At 39.0% G+C, this 18,807-nt stretch overlaps 1 protein-coding gene, 1 long non-coding RNA gene, 1 other non-coding gene and 1 pseudogene across 3 annotated transcripts; 2 read left to right on the forward strand and 2 right to left on the reverse strand.

Annotated features, from left to right (window-relative positions):
- Positions 1 to 5,814: 5,814 nt before the first annotated feature.
- On the forward strand, positions 5,815 to 6,213 carry LOC148321170 (uncharacterized). Its single transcript, XR_015846856.1, has 3 exons — positions 5,815 to 5,855; positions 5,978 to 6,067; positions 6,167 to 6,213. It is a non-coding gene; the product is annotated as an uncharacterized LOC148321170 (long non-coding RNA).
- Positions 6,214 to 7,192: 979 nt separating this feature from the next.
- On the reverse strand, positions 7,193 to 9,978 carry LOC148321171 (homeobox protein MOX-2-like; annotated as a pseudogene).
- Positions 9,979 to 12,746: 2,768 nt separating this feature from the next.
- On the forward strand, positions 12,747 to 12,882 carry LOC148321172 (U11 spliceosomal RNA). Its single transcript, XR_015839519.1, has one exon. It is a non-coding gene; the product is annotated as a U11 spliceosomal RNA (small nuclear RNA).
- Positions 12,883 to 14,810: 1,928 nt separating this feature from the next.
- LOC148321173 (tRNA selenocysteine 1-associated protein 1-like) lies at positions 14,811 to 18,215 on the reverse strand. The gene is made up of 9 exons (XM_088319039.1): positions 18,051 to 18,215; positions 17,575 to 17,672; positions 17,389 to 17,503; positions 17,266 to 17,315; positions 16,997 to 17,128; positions 16,090 to 16,206; positions 15,531 to 15,729; positions 15,412 to 15,442; positions 14,811 to 15,331 (listed from the first exon to the last, which is right to left on the reverse strand). Exons 1-9 carry the CDS (start codon positions 18,072 to 18,074, stop codon positions 15,171 to 15,173), a joined length of 927 nt encoding a protein of 308 aa, XP_088175165.1. The 5' UTR covers positions 18,075 to 18,215; the 3' UTR covers positions 14,811 to 15,170.
- Positions 18,216 to 18,807: the final 592 nt, after the last annotated feature.

Below are 18,807 nucleotides of genomic sequence, written 5' to 3' on the forward strand. Positions count from 1 at the left end.
TTTAAACCGGGGGTCCACAAGTCCAGTCCTCTAGAGCCCCTATCCTATCCATTTGTGATGTCTGTCTCTCCTACAACACACCTGATTCAAATGATCATAAATTAAGGGAGACATAAACCGGCTTGAAAGGGGCTCTCAAGGACCTGACATGGCCACCCCTGGTTTAGCTGTTTAATGACACAAAGTTGATGTTTACTGTAAAACTAAACACACAATAAAAATAATTACATATATTGTATGTTTAAACAGAAGAAATGCTTAATTTTTAAATCAACGCTAGCACTAATGCTAAAGTCAATCCAAGATTAGCATCAACTTTGAGAGTGATATTCCTTCAAATAAAGTGAGTATGAGTAAACGCTGTAGAAACACCTTCACACAGGAAACATAACAGTAAAAAACTGTGAGTTATATGAAAGTTAAGTTAACATTTATATAGAGTTCAATCGTATCTCATTCTACATGCAGCCCCGAAGAGGCCAACGCGCACATAGCAGGAACAATCGGTATTTGCCACGATATTGTACAAAATACAGTATACCAAAAGTCCCACCTTAACACTACTCAAGATTTGTGAAAATGAACAATAACATAAAATAACTATGACAGGAAGATGCTTATTCGAGGTTCGAAATTGTGCAAAGATGCAAGGCAACAAAGCTGTGGGTGTTGGAGAATGAAAATGCAAGCGTCTTGAAGTGCAAATTATATTTAGAAGTATTTTGGTACTGGACAAAACAAATTAAGAATTAATCAAGAATAAGATATTTCAATCTTGTTCAAAATAATCTATTTTAATTTTTTTACATAATCATCCAGTCCCACTTTGATGCCACACTGGAGAGTGGTTACATGACAATATGTCCTCACAAACTTTGAAAATACATTTTTCTTGTTACGAAACGTACACGTTGCATATGTAACGTGTCACAGTCCTTTACATGCTTTGTTTTTTTTTGTTTAGTTTTTTTTTTTTCTTTGACATTGACTGTCAAAACCAGAAAAAATACACATTTGGGGTCAAAAAGGGGCCGCCATATTTCGGTCAATTTCACTTTTTTCAACTTTTTTATTTTCACAATACAACAAAAAGGGTCAAATTGACCCGAGTAGTGTTCGGTCCCTTTTGGACCCACATTTGGGTATTTTATTATTTTTTTTGCGTGATAGCAAGAGAACTATTATCAAGAGTGCGATCAAGAGTGCGATCAAGAGTGCGATCAAGAGTGCGATCAAGAGTGCGATCAAGAGTGCGATCAAGAGTGCGATCAAGAGTGCGATCAAGAGTGCGATCAAGAGTGCGATCAAGAGTGCGATCAAGAGTGCGATCAAGAGTGCGATCAAGAGTGCGATCAAGAGCATGGTACATGAACGTGAGCGATGTGGGATAACGATCCGACGCTGGGGAGTCGGTGTAAGTGTCTTAAATATCTTAATCTTAATCAGTGAGTGAATAGGAGTCCGGTGTGGAGCTGGTGGGCGCGTCCCGCAGCTGCTGATGGCCTGACCCGAGACGATCGCTGGGGGAACGCCCCCCACAGCTGTCAAAACAAAAGCACATGGCATGACAGACACGGATCGTGACAGCTGCCTCATGCCTCTATAAACATATTTAAATCGGTGAATGGCACCAAAATATGACTTTCTTCCAACGATTTTATAACATGGAATGTGACATTTAGTGTGATGAAAAAATAATGAAATGTATGTTTTTATTAAATGTATTATTAAATATATTAAATGTATAATTTAAATGTAATTATATGTATGAAATAAACAATATTTCCGTATGTATAGAATGTATTTTGTTATTCTCAATGATCAAATCATTCTGGGATGAAAAGTTGACAGCCAGTGAAAGAAATAGCAGCCGAAAGTGACGTCATAATCTCGCAGGAGGAAAAAAGTCAATTAAATATATTAAATAGATCATTTAATGTAATTAGATGTATGAAATAACCAATATTTCCGCGTGCATGGAATGTATTTTGTTATTTTCAATGATCAAATCATTCTGGGGTGAAAAATTGAGAGCCAGTGAAAGAAATAGCGGACGAAAGCGCCGTCATCATCTTGCAGGAGAAAAAAAAAGTCAATTAAATATATTAAATGTATAATTAAATGTAATTAGATGCATGAAATAAACGATATTTCCGTATGTATAGAATGTATTTTGTTATTCTTAATGATCAAATCATTCTGGGGTGAAAAGTTGAGAGCCAGTGAAAGAAATAGCGGACGAAAGCGCCGTCATAATCTTGCAGGAGAAAAAAAAAGTCAATTAAATATATTAAATGTATAATTAAATGTAATTAGATGCATGAAATAACCGATATTTCCGTATGTATAGAATGTATTTTGTTATTCTTAATGATTAAATCATTCTGGGGTGAAAAGTTGAGAGCCAGTGAAAGAAATAGCGGACGAAAGTGACGTCACAATCTCGCAGGAAAAAAAAAAAAAGGCAAGAGACGCACATTGCCTCCCTGCGAAAATTTTGCTGATTGTGACGAGCTTCACGCGTGGACTTGTCGAAAGTCTGCCGGTATGCGTGCTGCACAAGAACGGCATAAATTTCACGATCCTGTCTTCACTCTTCGGAATTGAAGATGAAGACGTTTGTACTTGGCGCGGCCATGCTCGTGCTGTCGTTCAGCGCCTTCATGTATTATGGTGAGCACACATTAAATGTATTTTTATTTTTATTTGAATGCTTTTATGAGACATTTTCGAAACATTTGACCTTTTTAGAAGATCAGTCATGGTCAATACAAATTGTATGGCGTTTCATTAGTGGAACTCGCAAATTGCTTCGTACATTAACTTAAATATTTGACTGCAGATGAGTTTTGTTTAGCGCCCCCTGTGTACAAGTCAAAATAAAACTACGCTGCTCAAATGGTCGCCAATATTGAAATACATTACAATAGAATCTTGGAGTTTAGCGTCCTTTTATCCTAATTTATTTGCTTACTTCCTTACCTCCTCCCTTTTTCCATCTATCTATCCTTCCTTCTTTCCAGAGTTCCACTCGCGAAGATTCCTGTGGAAGGTGCGTGTTCCCCTGGGGTGGTTGAGTTACTTTGCCAAAAAGTACTGAGTTGATTGGCTGGTTATTTCAGCAATCAATTTACATTGATTTGTTCATGTTTTTGGAAGTTGTTTTTGCCCTGAGCAAATGCTAAATATGTTTTGTTTTACAGATACATCATAAAAAGAATTCTACCACTTGGAAACCAGTGTTTTTTTGGGGGGAAAGCCTGAAGGTACAAAAGGACACTCTTTAATGTTCTGATTTCAAGATGCTCCCAGAAGTGTGCATTACCTCGTGGCAATTGGTCAATCATGAGTTCCGAATTATGACAAAGATGCTAAATGTGTTTTCCGTTTTGCAGAAATTTATCCCTGCTTGCCCGACCACCGGCCAACCAAAAGTGAATGTGAGCTCAGCCGCGAACTTCACGTTGCAGGTAATATTAGCAGCTGTAAAAGGCCACCCCCCTTTTTTGAATTAATGATGTCTGGGATTGATTATGAAATTAGTCATTTAATCCAAGTGAAAGTAATTGTATTTAAAACATGAGGAATAATCGGTTGATTGGTTAAGATAGGTTGGTCAAGGAGTTCCGACAAAGATGCTGTGTTTTCTGTTTTGCAGAACGTGAGCTCAGCCGCGGTGAATGCCACGTTGCAGGTATATCAGCAGGTGTAAAATACCACTGCTCTTTTCTGAATTCATGTCGGGGTGAAAGATTGACTGGTTTTAGATCGGTCGATCAATTAGGCAGAGTTCCGACAATTTCTGTTTTGCAGAAACTGCTCACCATTCCACCGACCACCGCCAAACCAGAGTTGAATGTGAGCTCAGCCTCGAACCTCACGTTGCAGGTATATCAGCACGTGTAAAAAACCATAATGATCTAGGGGTTTGTTGAATTGTGTTTTTTGATTGGTCGGTCAATTAGGCAGATGATACAGTTCCGACAATTATGACAAAGATGCTAATTGTGTTATTTCTGTTTTGCAGAACGTGAGCTCAGCTGCGGTGAATGCCACGTTGCAGGTATATCAGCAGGTCGCCTTTTTTGAGATGTCGGGTGTTGGTTGGGAATTGTTTTGGTAATTTAATCAAATTAGTTGAAAATTGTCTGGCTTTAGAAATGTATTTTTTTTCTCTTTTGCAGAATGTGAGCTCAGCCGCGGTGAATGCCACGTTGCAGGTATATCAGCAATGTAGAAGGCCACTCCTCTTTTCGGGGGTTGATTAGCAAAGTGTGAAAAATTGTCTGGTTTCAGAAGTGTGTTTTTTCGGTTTTGTAGAACGTGACCTTAGCCTCGGGGAACGCCACGTTGCAGGTATATCATCAGTGTAGGAAGGAAAATAGTTAGTTTAGTCGATATTAAAAAAAAAAATTTAAAAACATGACTTGAATGATTTATTGGCTGGTTGTTTTTTGACAGGTTTATCAATTGAACAGTTTGAAAGAGATGCTAAATGTATTTTTTTTTGTTTTACACAAACTGCCCAATCAGATTTCAGGGACAACTGCGGTGAAGCGCAAGGTTCACAGAAAGAAGGTGCATTTAAATCAGGACTTGAAAATTGATTGGCTGGTAGGTTTTGGGGTCTGTCTATGCCAACAACAGACGATAAATGTGTTTTGCAGAAACTACTCACCAATCAGAAACCAGCAAATGCAAGCTCAGCCCCGGTGAAGACCACTGCGCCAAGAGCTCAGCAGGTCCAAATCCTCTTCTGAAGATATTGTTGCTGCTTGATTAGTCAATTGGTTGTTTGATGGGTTTATTAATGGGTTGGTTGAGAGTTATGACAAAGAATTGCTAATTGGGTTTGGCAGAAACTGCTCATCACTCAACCGACCACCGCCAAACCAGAGACAAACGTGACCTCAACTGCGGTGAACACCACATTGCAGGTATATCAGCAGGTGTAAAAGGCCAGCTTATTGGTTGAGAGGTCCAACATTTATGACAAAGAAATGCTCATTGGGTTTGGCAGAAACTGCTCACCACTCCACCAACCACCGCCAAACCAGAAACGAACGTGACCTCAACTGCGCTGAACACCACATTACAGGTATATCAGCTGGTGTGAAAGGCCACTCCTCTTTTCTGAATTAACGATTTGATGCTAAATGTGTCTTTTGTGTTTTTTTTTTACAGAAACAGGCACCAGCGATGGACGTGACCTCAGCCTCAGTGAAGCCCACGGCGCATGGAAATCAGCAGGTACAAACGGTTAATCCTCTCGTCTGATTTGAAAATGTACTGTCCATTCATTGGTGAAAAGGCCAATCCTCTTATACCAAGAAGTGTGTATAGAGTTCCAGCATGACAAAGAAATGCTGAATGTGTTTTGCAGGAACTGCTCACCACTCCATCAACCAAACAGGAACCAGCAATGAATGTGACCTCAGCCTCTGTGAAGCCCACTGTGCGTGGAAATCAGCAGGTACAAACGGCCAATCCTCTTGTGTGATTTGAAAATGTACGGTGTCCGTTGGTTGGTTGGTTGGTCAATCAGTGATAAGCTTCCAACTTCCAACATTTATGACCAACATGACAAATGCAAATTTTTATAGAAACTGCTCACCACGCCACGGACCACCGCCAAACCAGAGACTACCGTGACCGCAACCGCCGTGAACGCCACGTTGCAGGTATGAACAGGTGTCTCTTTACAGAAAATGTCGGGGCTTGATGAGAAAATTGGTTATTTAGTCAAAACATGATTTGAATGATTGTTCCGACAAAGGTTCTAATTGTGTTTTTTTAATGTTTTGCAGAAACTGGTGAACGTTAGCTCAGCCTCGTCGGTGAATGCCACGTTGCAGGTAAAAGGCCACTCCTGTATTCTGAAATCATGGAGTAGGGAATTGATTAAAAAATTGGGAGATAAATGATTGGCTGGTTTTTGACAGGTTGACCGGTTTGAAAAATGTGTTTTGTTTTACAGAAACTGCTCACCACTCCATCAACCAAACAGGAACCAGCAATGAATGTGAACTCAGCCTCGGTGAAGCCCACGGTGCATGGAAATCAACAGGTAAAAACGGCCAATCCTCTTGTCTGATTTGAAAATGTACTGTGCCCGTTGGTTTGTTGGTTTTGGGTGATAAGGTTGCAACATTTATGCCTACAACAGACCACTGCGCAACTGCTCACCACTCCACCGACCAACGCCAAACCAGAGATGAACGTGACCACAATGGCGGTGAACGCCACATTGCAGGTATATCAGCTGTTGTTAAAGGCCACTTTACAGAATTAATGTCGGGGCTTGTATTGGAAATTGGTGAGTAATGTTCCGACATTTATGACAAAGAATGTTTTTCTGTTTTGCAGAACAAGAGCTCAGCCTCGGTCAATTAAGAAAGAGATGCTGTTTGTTCGGCTTATTAGAGAGTTGTCATCAAATCAAGCTGCCACTTATGGTCTGGACACCGGCATTACCTAAATACGAACACGTTTCTTTTTAACTATATCTTTCTAATATTTTGCGAACTAGTTGCTTTCCAACAGTATTTCGCCTAGTTAAATTTTAGTATGATTATTTTACCGCCTTCTGTAGTATTGATTTGTCTTAAGATAGTGTTATGAAATTAATAAAAGAATATCAGCATGAATAAGGGTCATTGGTTTTGATGGCAACATGAGCATGTTCAGATGTTGAAGACTGAGAAGAAACCATTAATAGCAAACTCCTCCAGCCAGAGCTAGGCAGTCCGTGCCAGTTCGACCCTGACATCACGTAACCCGTGACAGTTGCATTGGGCAGGTAATGTGGAATGAGGAATAGTGGTAGAATGAACAGCCTAGCATCATTTTTCAAGTCATATATTTTCAGAAACATTTGATCAACAAAAACAAAACAAATCCAGTGGAAAAATATGAAAAATATCTGTTCATACAGTTTTCAAAGATTGTTAGTTGTGTACATTGTAATGTACAATGTTTGTTCAATGCTACGCTCAGACCGACTGTTAAAAAAAGATTAGTTAGCTTACTCCTGGGTTGATTGGTAATACCCGGAGAGTGGGCTATAAAAATATCAGTGAGTTTCAAGTGACAAAGAGGCGTTAAAATTTCAAAATAGGAATCTCATACAAAGTAAAATGTCAACACCATTTTATATTCTCTAGCATACAGCGTAGGATGAAACCAAAGAAGGTCAAAGGTAAGGATGTTCTGAGCTCAGGTTGCTGTCTGGGCTCTCATTGTGGGGGAGCTTTCGGAGCGTTGTAGTCCCTCAATACCCGAAATCTCTGAGGGCAACAATATTCCCTTTTTGACATTCTTAAGTTCTCTCGCGAGTGCTACTGCCCCCTGTTGGCCACACTTAACACGCTTCCACTTCATCCTCCTGTTCTGGAACCACACCTTCACCTGAGGGGAGTCATAAATTAAAATCAGGTCGAGTCAAGATAATTTGATTTATATCGGGTCAAATCACAAGTTATTCCTCTCAAGATCTCTAGACCACGAGATATAACACTGCATACGGCTATCCAGCAGGCAAGTGCGCGCATCGCCACTAGATCAGGCGTGGGCAAACTACGGCCCGGGGGCCGTGCTTTAGTTCATTAAAATCAAATGTATTTTTTTTCTCCAATGAGGTGAGGTTACCAAAACACTCCATCCATCTGCTCCTGGCCCACCAATCAAAAATCTTTGTCCACCCCTGCACTAGATGATGCTCAGGAACCTCTTTTGCCCTGAACAAAAAAAAAGTTTACTTGCAACTCTGATTTTGCAAAAAAATAAAACATTGACCAATTTTATTAACCAATGTAAAGTGTTGGAAATGGCTTGCGGGTTTTGATGATGTAATGGTAAGTGTCAATATAGGTATAGGATGGTTGCGATTTAGGAAAGGCTTGAGAAATGCAGTGGGGTGCAGCTCGGATCTTTACAGGGTTAGGTGGCACTGCATAGGCCCTAAGTACTGGTCCCACGCTGCATGAAATGTGAACCCCTAAAAAATGAAAGACCCTCATGTTGTCAAACGAGGTCAATAAAAAGTAATGGTTTTGTATTTGCATTCGCTGACTTGCAGCAAGATGACAGATGTTATTGTAATAGATTAGAATGAGTTTCTATGTTTCGGACTCCTCATAACTAATGTAAATAAACAAGTATCTTACTTGTCGTTCCGTCAGGTCGAGGTTGACCGCTATTTCGTAGCGTCTCAGTCTGGTCAAATAGTTGTGGTGTGCAAACTCGGACTCCAGTTCTCGAATCTGGTCTTTTGTGAAGGCTGTGCGTTCCTTTCTGGGCTTGTTGATCATGTCTGACTTATAGCCCGCGTCTTGGGACTCTGAAATGAAAAGCAGAACATTTTCCAGAGTCCACCAAAGGGTGGGGGAGGAGAGTAAAAAGGGGGTGCCGTTATTGTAAGAAATCACAGGATTTGGGAATTATTCTCATTGTTTGGTTTTGAACAATACAGATTACACAGTTTCAACATGTAGATGAATGTTGAAAATATAACACAATAGCTTTGTTGAACCTCTATTGTTAAATATGTTAAAAAAAAATCTCACTTTAATGAAATGAACATTTTTAAAAAGCTATTTTTTATTATGAGTAGTATTTGTATAAAAGTCTTTGCAAAAAATAAAATGTGTAAATTGCGAATTATTTCTTGGATTAACGTTTTAAATACCCTATTTCCTCAAATAGATGCATTTTTTTAGGAATCGGTTTCTACAAATATCAACTCTGAAAAAAAAACAAAATCTTGCCATATTTTTGTTTCAGCGGCAAAGAAAATAGAGCGCAAAAACTGAATGTGGTTTTCAGCTGCTGGCTTCTATATAGTTTTTTTTTTTTTTTTTTAAGCCCAGGGAATCACAAAATTCTCCACATGCCATCTTCTCCAAAACCGCTTGTCGGTGTTGCTAAATGATTTAAACACCACGTTTTGAAATCTTCCTGGATATGTCCTTTTTAGTCTCTTTAACTGTTCAGTGATTTATACCGCATGTGTTTGCATAAAAAAAAAAAAACTCTGCCAGGATGAGGTTGCATGCTCTGATAAATTACAAAGCACTTTTTTAAACTGACTGTCTGATTGGAAGTCAACCAACAAGAGTATAGAGATACATTGATGGACTAAGGAGGCTGAAGTCACGGCCCCTTTATTATGTCTTTGGAGACAAGTTCCAAGTTAAAAAAAAAAAAAAGTAGGTTTTTAAGAGCTTTTGATCACCAGGTTGCATTTGTTAGGAAATCTGGAGAATTATGAGGGCACAATGGATAAAATCATTTTTCAAACTATCAAGCTCACTGTTTTGACTTGAATCAACTTGTTGCAAGTTTTAATGAGTTTCGGAAAATACAAGAATTTGTGAATTCAATTATAAATAGGATTATTTTCACTGAATTATTCCATTCAATATTACTGTTTCAACGGAAACATTTCATCCACGCCAGCCCGTTAATGGACCATCCATTGGCTCTTGTGATGGTCACAGGAGGTTTTGTCAGGAAAAACACATTTTTAGAAAGTTTAAGAGAAGAAGATGATTCCCAAAGTGAAAAAAAACATTCCTTCATACCTTTCGAAGTCGTCATGTCAGTTTCATCCGATGAGACGACACTCTTTTGACTGTACTCCTCACAGGATTTTCCCGTCGTTTCCCTACTCGGTTTATCTAGATCCCCGGAGCACAATTCCGAAGCTGTATTCTCAAATGACGGCAAACAGACACCGTTCCGAGCGCTAGGAGAGGGAATCTGTTGAGTGATAAGCCACGAGAAGGGCTGCTGTTGCTGCTGGGGAAGGTGGACTTGGCGTGCTGTATCATGAAGAGTGTCATTGTCCTCTGCTTCTTGGTCGCCACGGGGAGGTGAGAGGTTACTGCGGCTGTGGAGAGGCAACGGGGGAATGGCAGGGAGTACGTCCTGAGCTGGTGTGTGAGGGCTGCGTAAACAATCAAAAAGGGAGTGATCCATGGTGGGGGCGCGCCACCAAACTCTCACTCCAGCCTGTTGGAGGAAAGCAGCCACTCTCCTGAGAAGTAAAAAAAAAAAATGGGGATTTTTTTTTTTTTTTTTTGCAAATCTTCAGATCCACTTAATTCCCAGGAAAATCCGGTTCATGGTAAGACTAAGGCCAAGTCTGAAAATCTAAACAAGTAGTCACACACTGATGACAGCAAGGAAGGTCAAGACCACTTTAGCAGAAGTTGTGCTGGAAAGGAGAGTGAGAGGGGATGGAGGGAGGAGGCAGAGGAGAGTATCACATACGAGTTGTAACCTGAGATGAAAGGCTGGTTCGTTGCCGCACTACGACCGACCATATTTATTTAACGATGCACAATAAATCCGAACTATGCTCGTTCACCTTATAATTATAGTTAGCCATTTAAGAGCTCACATGGAAATGTGATGATTTCTAATATATTGTAGGTGTGGCACAACTTGCTCGCACACTATAAAGAAAAGAAAAACATGGGAAAAACATTTCAAGGCAATAATTGTGTTCATGATGAGTGACTTCACCATTTGCAATGCAAATATTCCCTACCTCGGTTTGATGCCTAAAAGTCAGGGTGTCAAACTCAATTCCTAAAACACTAAACAAAGGCCAACAGGATTAACAAGTATTGTACAATAAAGTCATAAGAATGCTTTGAATCGAAAGATTCCATTTGACATTCACGACAAGTTTACCCGTCGTCAATGGTAGGAAATGAGTTAAGTGAAGGAATCTTCTCTTCAGGGGCAGAGATATGTGGTGGCAAAGCGTGGTCATGGCCACCCCTTGTCACTCTTTGGCCACACTTAGTGGAGAATTTCATATTTGAGTTTTTTCTGCCCTTTTCACACGGATACAGTACTCTTAGACTCACTGATACTCTGCCACAAGTTACTAATGTTAACTGCATATTTATTATAAAATTGATCTGAATACAAATTTATAAACAAATTGTCTTAAGTAAAGAACTTTTGATTCTGCGTGGCAGGATCAATAGAAAAACATAACGTTCGCACCAAGTAAGCAGAATGGCTGAGAAGTCATTGCTTATCATGCCATCCACAGTCATGCCTTCATGAAATAAAATGCATACAAATATCAAACTTGCACATACACACTCATAATACCAACAGGAACACACTAGCAAAAACAAAAAGCAATGTTTAAAATTGTGAAGAATTAAGAGATGCTTGTGTCACAGAGTTTTTAGATATGATTTGAATATATGAGCCAGAGATGGCAGTACGCGACACTGATTAGCGGTTAGCGAGTGAATCGGTGATTGAGATAGAGGTACAATATGATGGGGGTTGTTCTAGAAAGGTAGAAATTTTATTTCATGAAACCCTGACTGTGGGTGATATGTCAAGTCAAGTCAAGTCAGTTTTATTTGTATAGCCCTTAATCACAGACAGTCTCAAAGGGCTTTACATAGCCACGATCGACATCCCCGATCTTAACCTATATATAATATTCCCTTTATTAGTCCCACAATGGGGAAATTCGAGATTCGAACCCAGGCCTCCTGGGGAGACTGGGTCCTGAACGCGGCGCCTTAGACCACTCGGCCATCATATATATATATATATATATATATATATATATATATATATATATATATATATATATATATATATATATATATATATATATATATATATATATATATATATATATATATATATATATATATATATATATATATATATATATATATATATATATATATATATATATATATATATATATATATATATATATATCTGGCCTGTATATATATATATATATATATATATATATATATATATAAATGCATGTCAGTGATGACAGGCCAGATGGATTTGAATAAATTAAAAAAAGAACTTGTACCACTAAATTACTTTATTTGATTGAACACTGAATTGCAAACAGGCAAGATGATATGTGACTTAACTTTGCAAACTATCATCATTGTGCTGTTGATATCTCGTATGATAAGTAACAGAGTTGCGGTTTTATGGTTCTATACATGTCCGACTTTCCGGTTAACACCCGCAACCCTAGTGGTGATAATCGTTTGAACTTTCCGGTTGGAACGTATTTGTAGACGTGAAGCAACTAAGAATTTTTCAAGGATGATTTTGAAAGATGACGATGGCACCCTCTTTTGGCAATTTGAGGGAACAGCGGCATGACGTCAGAATGAATCGCTTTTATTGTATTGGCGACAGAAAAATATGAGTGTTACAATTTCAAGTAAATTGAGAGTTGCAGAAATTTGTAGGCAATCATTTCTGAATACCACAGTGAGCAAATACATGTGTGATATTTTCCCAAACATTGCGATATTTTACAGAAACCATGCGATGGCCACGTTTTTTTCAACACGAGACGAAATGGGCAGTGCTAAAGTCCTCTCATTTATTTATTTTTATTTTTAATATCTCTATCCGTTTTTCTGCTACTTGTCAGCGTACGCGCTGAACTATCAAGCAGTAAAATTAATCAACCAAAACCAAGAACCGTGCTGCCGGAAGAATTACCCACAATGCATCACTGTCACTTTTGCATACTACAAATACAGCCAAATAATAACGATAGCTCCACTAAAGTGGACATTTTACTCTATAATGTATTATGTATAATAGTACCACCACTTCTATAAGAATTTATATGCAGCTGAATAAGTTTTACCACCGTTGTGACACCATGACAGAGGAACGTTCTACCAATGCAGATATATGAAACGGTAACTCAACCACGATAAAAGGGCTTCAACAACGTCAGTGTTTCGGATAACAACCTTAATTGGGCGTTATTCGCGGAATCTAAATCAAGAGATTTCGGAAGCATAATTTTTACAACAGGGAATGCTAGTAACCGATTGTTCTGGTGTCCCGCCTAATTTGTTTAAAAAAAGAAACAAATCGCAGCTGGTTATTACGATATGCAACGTCAATTTAGGCCAGAATCCAAGAGGACGACGGTTGATGAGCCCCGACCTAAACCTTAACCGTATCTCGAAATGGCCATGACTGGGAACCAAATCTTAAACCCCATGACGTCACGCATTGCTTCGCATTAGTTTCATGTTCACAAATAAATTTGCAAAGGTTAAATTTTTATTATTCTTGTGAAAGAAGCGGAACAGTTTTTTATATTTCTAAACGGTGCGAAACACAAAGTTACCAAAGCCTAGAAATTGCACTAGTTTCATTTTAGTGTCTTCAACGTTAACTAAACATTTGTCAATAAAAAGATGTAGATTGTCACTTTCATGTTTCAGCAGTTTCACTTGCAATCATAATGAAGGCAATCTGTATACTCATGCAACAATTTATTCTCTTCTGTCAATCTGTACTTGTTTTTTTCTGGTGGTGGATTTCCGCAAGCGTCGGCACTCTCCACCTGCACCAGTGAATATCCAGGGAACAGACGTTGAGAGGGTCTCAACTTACAAGTACCTGGGTGTTCATCTGAACAATAAACTGGACTGGAGCGACAACACAGACGCTCTCTATAGGAAGGGTCAGAGCAGACTCTTCCTACTCAGGAGGCTGAGGTCCTTTGGCGTTCGGGGAACACTCCTCAGGAACTTCTATGACTCGGTGGTTTCATCAGTCATCTTCTATGGAGTGGTCTCCTGGGCAGGAGGCATCTCGGGCCGGGACAAAAAGAGACTGGACAAACTAGTGAGGAGGTCCAGCTCTGTCCTGGACTGCTCCCTGGACTCTGTGGACTCAGTGGGGGGCAGGAGGATGACGGCAAAACTGTCATCAATGCTGGACAACCCAGCCCACCCACTCAATGACACTCTGAGAACACTCCACAGCTCCTTCAGTGATAGACTGTTACACCCTCGCTGTACCAAAGAGAGATTTCGCCGCTCCTTCCTGCCGACTGCTGTCAGACTTTTTAACAAGAACATTGGGTCAGGCCTACAAACGGGACGGCATTAGTGCAATTGTGCAGTCCTAGAATGCAATATGAACTACTACTGTACTTTCAGCCAAGGGTGTACTTAAACAACGACCAATGATGTATTTTGTTTACCATTACAGTATTCTTATTACAATACTTCTATCACTGTAGTATTTCTACCACTGCAGGATGTTCACTATTACAGTACTTTTATCATTGCAGTACTTTTATAATTACGGTATTTCCTATCATTGCGGTACTTTTACTATCACAATACTTCATCATTGCAGTATTTTTCCATCGTTGCAGTACTTCTACCATTATAGTACTTTTATCATTGCAGTATATTTCATCATTGCAGTACTTTTACCATTACAGTACTTTTATTATTGCAGTATTTTCTATCATTGCAGTACTTTCCTGTCATTTCAGTACTCTCACCATTACAGTACTTTTATCAGTGTAATATCTTTATCATTGCAGTATTTTCAATCATTCAGTAGTTTTTATCATAACAGTGTTTCCCCCTCTGTATAATGGACAGGCATTAGGAGTGTTTCCTTACACTTAGATACGTTTATACTGTGTATATTTGCATGCTTTTTATGAATGTCTGCTGCTAATGTTATACATTAACGGCTACATTACGCCGCAGACTCTGTGTGATCTATATCTTTGCTGCTGTAACACCTCAAATTTCCCCATTGTGGGACTAATAAAGGACATCTTTATCTTTATCTTTAATTGCATTTGCAATCAAGATCCCCTTTTAAGGAAATATTTTTGGGTGGGGAATACAATCATATTCCAAATTTCTAACTATATCCGGTAGTGTATATTCATTTTTTTTAAAGGATGGCTCAAGTGTGGCATTAAAAATCAATTCTGAAAGAAAAGAGTATCCATGCAAAACTGTTCGGGTGGGTCCATGTTGAACACGGCACAATCCCAATTTGAGATTTAATGAACACAAAAGAAATAAACACACATTCTTAAAAAACATGAGCAAGTGACATTTTTTTTTTTATTTTGTATTTTAATGTCAAGCCAAGATTTGGTGGTAAAAACCTTGGATGCCAATTTAATACTAAAAGAATTACAAAACTTTTTCAACTGTCCTAAAAAAAAAAAAAACATGTCTTCCCCCGCTAGTTTCACTTGAATCTGAACAAGTACCCCAAAATATTTCCTTTGTCCTAAGAAAAGTCCACACTATTAAACCACAGCAGACGGCTGCAAATAAAACATGAAGCAACTGAATTCAGGTCTAGTAGCAAAGTGGATCTGGTATGCTTAACATCACTTGGTCCTGCTCCGATGAGAACTCTGCTGATTTCCACTGACAGTCAATTAGAGCGTCATACAGTTCTTCGCTGTTCTGTATGAACCTCTTGTTTGTTTCCAGCACATCCAGCTCCGCTGATGGATCTGCGACAACAGACACAGTTAATGAAACAACCTTTTCTCAAAAGTTTGGACTGTTCATGATCGTCAATCTAATTACAAACCTTCAAGACCATCATCCTGAACATCGATTTCCTAAACAAACAAAAAAAAAAAGAAACACAGGATGCCATAAATCATATTTGCAAAATATATATGTTGGATTAAAAAAATGAGAGCTTACTTGTGATTGGGCATACTGTGAGTAATCATACTGCGGATACGTGTAGCCGTACGTTGCTGCGGTCTGATCGTATCCCCAGGAGGAGTAATAGTTCGGATACGCCTGCTGCTGGTATTGGCTGTACTGGTCATAGGTTGGCGTGTAGGTGGTGCTTGCTGGCCAGGTTTTGGTTTCCGGCTGCAGTGGTCTGTTCCTTAAACTGCACGAGTGAGAGCAGTTGACATTTTGGCATCTGGTCTCAGTCGTTTCAGTCATTAAATACTCAAGAGCAGGGGGGGCTACAATCCTGTTCCTTAAATTATGCTGTCCTGCCTGTTTTGCAAAATAATCAGGATCGTTATCTCGCTTCTGTCTTCCTTACTTATTATCTGATCATTTGAATCAGGTGTGCTGCAGCGGGAAGAGATGGAAAACAGGTAGGACAGCGCACCTCGGGGAACAGGATTGAAGACCTCTCTACTAAAGTATTGTTGCAAAACTTCTGTTGTAGATTCAATGGGTGTCCGTTTTTAGTTCCATAAATATGGAATATGCAAGAAGACCCCGAAAACAAACTTACTTGCTAGCTGCTAAGCTTAGTCGCAGGGCTTTACTCCCAAGCCCCACAGCTCCTTGACACTCGTCCAGCGCTCGCTTCTGCAAGCGCTCGTCGGGAAACTGAACAAAGCCGCAACCCCTAGGGCAAAACATGCATCGTCTCAAAGTTAGTTGCAAATCATTTTACAATTTGATACAGAAATATAACAAGACTGGGCTTGCGTAGACTTGTAGTGGAGTTAATATTTTCCGTTCAAGTTTTTCTATTCAAAAACAAGTTTTGTCTCATTCATTATTGAGTTTTCCCCACTTTTATGAATACAACTTTATTCTTAAAGGTTTTTTTTCTTTGTCATTTATTCTTTTCAGTCTAGGATAAGGGCTGAACAATTAATCAAATTCAAATCAACACTTCAGTCTCCTGCAATTTGCAAATCAGAAAGGCTGCAATTTTGAGAAAAAAAAAATCGTTTAGGTCGGTCGGATTTCTATTTTTAGATATTGTATATTTATAGTGTCGAGATAAGTTCAGTGCTTAAAGCACTCCACACGTTTACGTGTAATTATTTAATGAAAAATAAAAAGTTGAAGTGTTAAAGGCACAGATTTGTTTGCATTAATTTAAATAGACAAACTGCCTTGTGCATAAAACTAACTTCTAAGACCAAAACATACATCCGATATTATTTATAGTAATACAGATTAATTTAACGCATGTTAAAAAAATAAATGGGAAGAGGACCTTAAAAAAACAATCACATCAAATTGCAATATTGAGGGTGGAAAAAAAAGCAATTAGATTACTTTTCAAAATCGTTTAGGCTGAGCGTGGGCCTAATGCTTGTTCGAAATCTAGCTAGTTTATGATCATATGATCTCCATGTCAATTGATTATCTCCATACTAAGCAGCGAGATGACGTAAACTTACTTGGAGTTTCCCATGCTGTCCAACACTACTTTTCCTCCCCGACATGAAGGGAATCGGTTGTAGAAGAACTCGTACAACATCCCATCGTCTACCTCTGGAGTGAGGTCTCCCACAAACAAAGAATACATCTGACTACAAAAGATAAAAAAAATAATCCATTAAGACAACACACAATGTGGCAACATTAAAATAAGACTCATAATAGGCCTTGTGTGTTTATCGTCACATTCAAGTTAGAGTTAAGACGCTGTTTCTTCATTACGTCTCACCCAGTTTCTTGTTTCCCAAAGGTAGCTCTGTTTAACTTGAATCTTGTAGGCTGTAAGAAAAAAAATTAAATGTGTCACCCGACCAGAAATAATAACGACATACTCCCCACGAATTCTTCATACTGGACTGGCTCCAGGTAAGGATTTCCCATTGATTTTACGAAGACACCTCTCAGCTGTGGCCTCATCCGCCATTTCCACAAAACAATAACCCAAGGCACTGCTGGACGATGGCGCACTGTCAAAAGTTAAATTAGAATCACAGGTACAGCAACGACAACAAAAACTACTCAAAGTTTTGACTCTTACCCTGTAACCTTGCTGCGTATGATCCGAACACTGACCGCCTGCTCACCCATGGTAGAAAAGGCTCTGGTGATGAACTTCTCGTCCATATAAGAATCCAGCTATAGTTCAGAATAGAAACAGTATTCAGATAGGGATACATTCAATGCTGAGGTCATCAACATGATGATGCTTTTAAGTAAAATCTGTATTTATTTGAGCGTCAATTCTCAGTTCTATTTCTTTGCGTAGGTACACCCAAATACAGCGAAATTGTAACACGCGAAGCAACCAAACGAAAAGAAAACCACAAGACCATCGTTAGGACTTCATCGTATAATGTAAGACATGGGGGTCATGTTAAAAAAGAAATTGTTTCAACGGTGTATCGTTAACCGTTGCAAATTCCCTGCGCACGCCACCACTGTCGTGAAGACAAGCTAACATGATCATACGCTGTGTTGTTACATTAATCACAATAAAAACAACTATTAGCTTACATTTCCCATCCATAATGTACTCATGGTGCGGTAGACAATGCAGACTTTCAAACTGGAGTTTACAAGACAAAGTAATTTCGAAATAAATGTGTTAGCGTCCACATGCTAACAAGGAGCAGACGTGCTAGCTGTACGTATGACGTCACCACTAGGAGAGGACTTCCGCAATGCGTCACGTGGGGGACTTCTTCTTCTTTTAATTTACTGACGGATTACATCTTTTTGGTGGATACCGCCACCTGCTGTGTGAAATGTGATGGACTTGGTACGCTAGTTTAGGAGGTTCAACTTGATCAGAAGTAACAAACAATTAAGACTCTGGAGTTATTCCGTCAACACTCTGCTTTGGGGTCAACCTGCTTTTAAACGTAACCCAAACTGCATCATATAGCCTATGGAAAACAACAAGTGGGTCAAGAGTTGTGGAGAAGTGTAGTGTTGCGACTAGTCAAAGGCCTAGCAAATCCAGACTGAAATGCAATTGGACAAATATAGAAAAGCTTTATTTTCGTTGTAACAGGTACAATAGAATTTAAAGTCATCAGTGCAAAATAATGCATCAGCAGGGTAAACTAGGCAAGCGCAAACCACAAATTGTGCATGACTCACATCTGTTTAATCAAGTCAAATTGCACAAACCCTTAAAACAGTAAGGTACATTTCATAAAGAAACGTCTCCGAATCTAAAGGATGAAAGTATCAACATCACGAGTGTAAAAAATATAATTGGACATAAAATTCATATTTCTTAATGTGG

This window comes from Idiotropiscis lumnitzeri, chromosome 16 (genome assembly GCF_059441095.1).
Source record: "Idiotropiscis lumnitzeri isolate Australia: NSW breed Sydney's pygmy pipehorse chromosome 16, RoL_Ilum_1.0, whole genome shotgun sequence".
Taxonomy (NCBI): domain Eukaryota; kingdom Metazoa; phylum Chordata; class Actinopteri; order Syngnathiformes; family Syngnathidae; genus Idiotropiscis; species Idiotropiscis lumnitzeri.